This window comes from Sinocyclocheilus rhinocerous, unplaced genomic scaffold, assembly GCF_001515625.1.
Source record: "Sinocyclocheilus rhinocerous isolate Xijiao unplaced genomic scaffold, SAMN03320098_v1.1 scaffold173, whole genome shotgun sequence".
Lineage (NCBI taxonomy): Eukaryota > Metazoa > Chordata > Actinopteri > Cypriniformes > Cyprinidae > Sinocyclocheilus > Sinocyclocheilus rhinocerous.
This window is the reverse complement of record NW_015645056.1, coordinates 1,098,247-1,104,756: the sequence shown is the minus strand read 5'-3', so window position 1 is coordinate 1,104,756 and position 6,510 is coordinate 1,098,247. Positions and strand designations below refer to the sequence as shown.

At 40.8% G+C, this 6,510-nt stretch overlaps 1 protein-coding gene across 1 annotated transcript in view; it reads right to left on the bottom strand.

Annotated features, from left to right (window-relative positions):
• Positions 1 to 1,372: 1,372 nt before the first annotated feature.
• LOC107705107 (myosin light chain kinase 2, skeletal/cardiac muscle) overlaps positions 1,373 to 6,510 on the bottom strand; it is a gene marked incomplete at its 3' end in the record, with an annotated part of 10,479 nt that continues 5,341 nt past the window's right edge. The window contains exons 5-6 of the mRNA XM_016508250.1: positions 2,333 to 2,438; positions 1,373 to 1,466 (exon numbers count right to left, since the gene is read on the bottom strand). Of these exons, the coding sequence (XP_016363736.1) occupies positions 1,373 to 1,466; positions 2,333 to 2,438 (200 nt within the window). The remainder of the gene's footprint in view (positions 1,467 to 2,332; positions 2,439 to 6,510) is intronic.

Below are 6,510 nucleotides of genomic sequence, written 5' to 3'. Positions count from 1 at the left end.
TATATGTATATAAATATATATAACAAAAGTTAACTTAACTTAATATAACTTAAATTAACAGGAAAACAGGCATTGCAAAAATTAATTAAGTTGAGTCAATATATTAAGTATATAAACACTTAATTAAAACAATTGTGTAGATTTACTTTTAAACAGTTTTTACTCATAAATTGCTAGTAAATTTCACAAATAATTACAAAGAAATGACAAGTAACACATTGCATTAAATCAAAAACTGAAATAAATAAAATGTAAATATCAAATGTACCTTTTCTTTTTGACTCCTAGCTTTGATTATCTTTGCAGCCAAAGTAAGTCCAGAGGAATTTTCAATGCATTTATGCACCTGACCGTATCGACCACTGAAAGGAGTTAAAAGCAGTTATCAGTGACAGTTAAGACACCTAGAAAAATGATTACACTTTATTTTGATAGTCCACTTTAGACATTATACTAACTATTAGTAACTACATATCAACTAGCAGTCATTAGTGTTAAGTGTCAGCTTAATATCTGCTAGTGCTAACACTTTATCTTTATAGTCCCTAAAACACACTGTTGACAATAAGTAACTTTGCACATACATGTCAACATATTCTACTAACCCAAACCATAACAGTCTACTAATACAACTAATGCCTGCTAGTTGACATGTAGTTGCTTATAGTTACTTATAGTTAGTAGAATGTCTAAAGTAGACTGTCAAAATAAAATGTAACCAAGTGGAAAGTAAACACTAGTTCTGAGAAAAGATCCTGCAGCATTTGTGCGCAGATATAGACACTCTGATATTTTGTTATCTGCGATGACATTCACACATGTCTAAGTGTGGCTTAAGTGACCAAATACTTTTTTGGAGCTACTGTATATGCAAAACGACTTAGAGGTGCAGACCAGGAAGGACTTCTGGGACTCTGTTGTAATGCAGCGGGGGTGTCATATTTTTCAGATACTATTGCATTAACAACAAGAAGAACATTCCCTTTGAAGAGATGGATTCCTGGTGATTGATTAGTTTCCAGCTGGCGCAGAGGTACAGTTTCACATACCCTGAAATCTCAATGTAAAAATAACTGGCTTGACTCTGAAGTTATGAATCGGGTGAGGGGAGACCAAAATATATATAACGAAGGCACGAAAAAAAAACTTTAACTTAAATTAACAGGAAAACAGGCATTGCAAAAATTAATTAAGTTGAGTCAATATATTAAGTATATAAACACTTAATTAAAACAATTGTGTAGATTTACTTTTAAACAGTTTTTACTCATAAATTGCTAGTAAATTTCACAAATAATTACAAAGAAATGACAAGTAACACATTGCATTAAATCAAAAACTGAAATAAATAAAATGTAAATATCAAATGTACCTTTTCTTTTTGACTCCTAGCTTTGATTATCTTTGCAGCCAAAGTAAGTCCAGAGGAATTTTCAATGCATTTATGCACCTGACCGTATCGACCACTGAAAGGAGTTAAAAGCAGTTATCAGTGACAGTTAAGACACCTAGAAAAATGATTACACTTTATTTTGATAGTCCACTTTAGACATTATACTAACTATTAGTAACTACATATCAACTAGCAGTCATTAGTGTTAAGTGTCAGCTTAATATCTGCTAGTGCTAACACTTTATCTTTATAGTCCCTAAAACACACTGTTGACAATAAGTAACTTTGCACATACATGTCAACATATTCTACTAACCCAAACCATAACAGTCTACTAATACAACTAATGCCTGCTAGTTGACATGTAGTTGCTTATAGTTACTTATAGTTAGTAGAATGTCTAAAGTAGACTGTCAAAATAAAATGTAACCAAGTGGAAAGTAAACACTAGTTCTGAGAAAAGATCCTGCAGCATTTGTGCGCAGATATAGACACTCTGATATTTTGTTATCTGCGATGACATTCACACATGTCTAAGTGTGGCTTAAGTGACCAAATACTTTTTTGGAGCCACTGTATATGCAAAACGACTTAGAGGTGCAGACCAGGAAGGACTTCTGGGACTCTGTTGTAATGCAGCGGGGGGTGTCATATTTTTCAGATACTATTGCATTAACAACAAGAATAACATTCCCTTTGAAGAGATGGATTAACACCTGGTGATTAGTTTCCAGCTGGCGCAGAGGTACAGTTTCACATACCCTGAAATCTCAATGTAAAAATAACTGGCTTGACTCTGAAGTTATGAATCGGGTGAGGGGAGACCAACTGTAAGGTTATGCAATTAGCCTTTGAGGGGATTAGCAGAAATTACACCGTCTCTAAAGCATTCTGTTCTTAGCAATAGGTTCCAAAATGCAAGAAAATACTTCCACGGACCCTCCGAGAACCTCCTGTCGGTTGATAGTGTAGAAGTTGTTAATCTGGTTGGGTTTGGCAGACACCACGCGGTGGTTGAAGGGTGCTGGTGGAGGTGGGGTGCAATCTGCAGGACAGGAGAAGATGGAGAACAAACATGAAGGTTAAATAGTTGACATGCCTGCTGACCAGGCATATATGTTGTGTTTTGTAAGCTGTTGGGATGCACAATGGGCTGCTAAACTAGTTTTCAAGACACCTTTGTTCAACCAGTGCTACTAACCAATTAATTAGTTGCTCATTTGCCCATTTTGAGATTACTGACGTAGTCGATTAATGATTGATTAGTTAAAGACTTGAAGTTTCTCAAATATTTGAAATTTGTTTTGTAGACCAAAATGTCTTTATGCATGAATTTCATTCCACAACTAAAATTCCCAAAACTAAATCTGGAGTGGATAGTAGGAAAAACATCATCAAATGTGTATCATAAATGTGAACCTGTTCATGAAGATGGTTGAGAATGTCCAGAGAGTATATTTTCCAAAATATGGAAAATAGTCATAAAGAAGGTGTTACGGTCTCTGGTAGATAAAACTCACGAAGAGCAGAGAATCCACACCAAACACAGTACAAAAAAAAAGTCCATGGGGGAGTGGAGGGTGGGAGGAGCCAAGGGGAAGCCAAGAGCAGGAGGAGCCAGGTGATAAGCCAGAGACCAGCCAGGACGAGGCCCCAGGGCGGAGTCGAAGGTGGGAGGAGCCATGGTGGAAATGACGCCTTGACGGGAACTGACACCCTGGGGACAACCGATGGAGCTGCAGCCACCACAGATGGAGACCCCGATGGAGCCGATGAGCTGATGTGCCCACGCGCAGCCGATGGTCCTGGAGACCGAGGAGGAGCCGCGGTGACGAGCATCCGAAGAGGAACCGGAAATCCTGAGGCCAGAGGCTGAGGCGGTGGGACCGAGGATGAAGGCGGAGCCGGGTGGAAGGAGGAGCCAGCCGAAGCCGCAGGTGCAGGCAGGTCGACAACTGACCAAGGCGGAGCCGGAGGGACAAGGGAGCCCGGAGAAGCCGTATGGCCGATGGTTTCCGGTGGAGCCGAGGGAGGGAGGAGCCAAGGTAGAGCCGAAGTGTCAACAGGCCGAGGTGGAGCAGGGGGCGCAGAGGCTGGAGGCGGAGACAGGGGATCCACAGGGTTGGATGAAGCTGCTGGCCTGCAGACACTTGGCAGAACATCACTGATACTGGCTGCTGAGGGGCTGGAGGACAGCAGCTGAACTGAAACGGAGGAACTGGCTGACTGAGGAGGCGGGAGAGGGAGGCTGTGTGGGAGTTTGAGAGTCACAGGGGACTTGGGAGACACAGGAGAGCTGGACGGGACCAGCGGAGACTCAGGAGACACTGGGGAATTGGGCAAAGCCTCACCAAAAAAGTCTATTAAATCCTCCTCAAAAATGTCCTTAAGTTCCTCATAATATCCACCAGAGGCCAGTTGGTACTCCCTCAAAGCGATAGGAGTGTGGGCGGGGCAATCCTCCACGTCCCCGAGCTCCACTAACACTCCCTCAGCGCTCAGCGGTGAAGCCGGCTCGCGCACCTGGTCAGACCATTGCAGAGAAGCAAGCTCCGGGGCGATGGTAACCTCCGACCTTGTCCTCAGTCCAGGTTCCTCCATCGCAGCATGCTGACCTCCGCGGTCGGCGGTGGGCACGTGCGACACCTCCGTCGCGTTGTTCGCTGGTGGTGGGCTGGTCTCTGGCAGTGGTGGAGTGGGGCTGGTGGCGAAGTCCTCCTCTGCAGGGCCGATGGTAAATACAGAGTTGTTATGTACCAGCACCCACTCCACAAATGCGGCGAAATCCTCTTTAGAACCGCCCGCTGGAACGCGTGCCTTCGACCACTCGCTCAGGCCTGTGTAATAGAAAACACAGAGCGAGCGGTCTGGATAGTGAGTGAGGCACGCGAGCTTAATAAAATCCAGGGTGTGAGCTTCCAGCGGGCGATCTCCCTGCTCCAGGCAGAGAATTCTTACGGGGGGAAGGTCCATAGTAAAAATTAAACAAAACAAAAGAGAAATAAACGCCGCAATACAGTTAGGGCCAGTTATTCTGTTACGGTCTCTGGTAGATAAAACTCACGAAGAGCAGAGAATCCACAAGAACAGTCTTTAATATAATTCCACTCATAAACAGACAGGAAAAACTCAGGCATAATCCCAGCAAACATGCAACATGGACAATAACTGGCCAATGAAATGGGGAACACTCAGGACTTAAGAACACAAGGGCTGTGTCCGAAATCGCCCCCTATACCCTCATTCACTATTCCCTACATTAGGTCAAAATTCAGTTCACTAGAAGGAGTGAGTGAAAACGAGTAGTGAATTCGGACACTGAGTGCACCGGAAGGAGTGCCGCTTTTGCATAGTTTGTGCTTGCTGTTTATTAATCATTTGAAACTAGCAAACTAGCAGCTCCAGTAGTAAGATTAAAGGATTTATCTTGAACTCTGTCACGGAAATTATGTATAAACCCTAATCAAACAATTTAATAATCAATTTACAATGAATTTATACCCGTGTTGTACATTATGCTGTACGCCATGGATGAGCGCTTTGTAAAAATGAACGGCTTGATTATTCAGCTGCGGGCGTTATCTTCTGGCGAGATGCGGGAATTCATTCGGCGCGTGACTCTCACGGTGCATTATAGGCATTCTCTAGCCATTGAGCGTGCACCAGTTGTACACTCGTTTTTGCAGTGCATTGTGGGATTGAATGAGTGCACTCGAGAACGTCCACTATGGTTTCGGACACCACTAAAAATGGTTGTTCCCTCAAATAGTGCCCTATTTAAGGGTATAGGGGGCGATTTCGGACACAGCCAAGGACTAATGGGATAATTAACAATACACCAGGTGAACAGGATGACTAATTAAACAGACTGGGGAAAACTAGGTCACAACAGAAACTCAAAACACAGACATGTAACAGAAGGAGTAGTAGTCCAAATATTTGGCTGGCATCGGTTAACGGTGCTGTTTGAAGTTAGTATTTCTAGTAGAAATATCACTATGATGATCTTAGATAATCATAACATTATATAACTATATTTTTATATTGTCAACTGAATATTAGGGATGCACACTATTGGATATCCAACTCATTTTTGCAGATAGCCAATGCCGATATATTTCCTTTTGTTAGGAAACAACACCAAGTCTCTCCTGTGCAGAGGTTATTATTTTTTTATTTTTTGGTGGGGGTTAGTTTTTTTACAAAAACTTACTTGTTAGAATTAAATAAACAATGAAGATCTTTTGGAATGAGAGTACATTGAAAGCTTTGAAAATAACTAGAAATTAACTATAAATCAATTGCTGCATTTTTTTTTTTAGACAGATGCAGTGGTAACCTTAACATTTTATTTGAAGATTTAACATTTGTAAATGGTCTAAACCAAAACAGTTGTAAAAAAAATATTTTAGACCGCCTTGTATTTAAGTTTTCATAATGTGAGTTATTCGTCATATCGGCATAATTTTTCATATCGGGCCGATATTTACATTTTAAATCATTATCGGCCCATTCTGATAACGTTGTGATAATATCATGCATCCCTAATCAATATATTGTAGATAATTTTTGTAGCAAACTGATAAATTTGTGAAATGGTGGATTATGAGATTGCAAGATATATATTCCGCTATTTGGTAACATTTCATTTTGATAGCCCACTTTAGACATTCCACTAACTATAAGTAACTTTTCAGCTACATGTCAACTAGCAGTCATTAGCGTATTAGTAGACTGTCTGCTTAATATCTTCTAACACTTTATTTTGATGCTCCCCAAAACATTGTTCTGCCTATAGGTAACTTTGCACATAAATCTCAACTAATTTTACTAACCCTAACATAACAGTCTACTAATACTCTATTGAGAGTTAGCTGGCATGTAGTTGCAAAGTTACTTAAAAGGGTCATATGATGTTGCTAAAAATAACATTATTTTGTGTATTTGGTGTAATGAAATGTGTTTATGCGGTCTAAGGTTCAAAAAATACATTATTTTCCACATACTGTACATTATTGTTTCTCCTCTATGCCCCGCCTTTCTGAAACACGTCGATTTTTACAAAGCTCATCGGTCTGAAAAGCAAGGTGTGCTCTGATTGGCCAGCTATCCAGTGC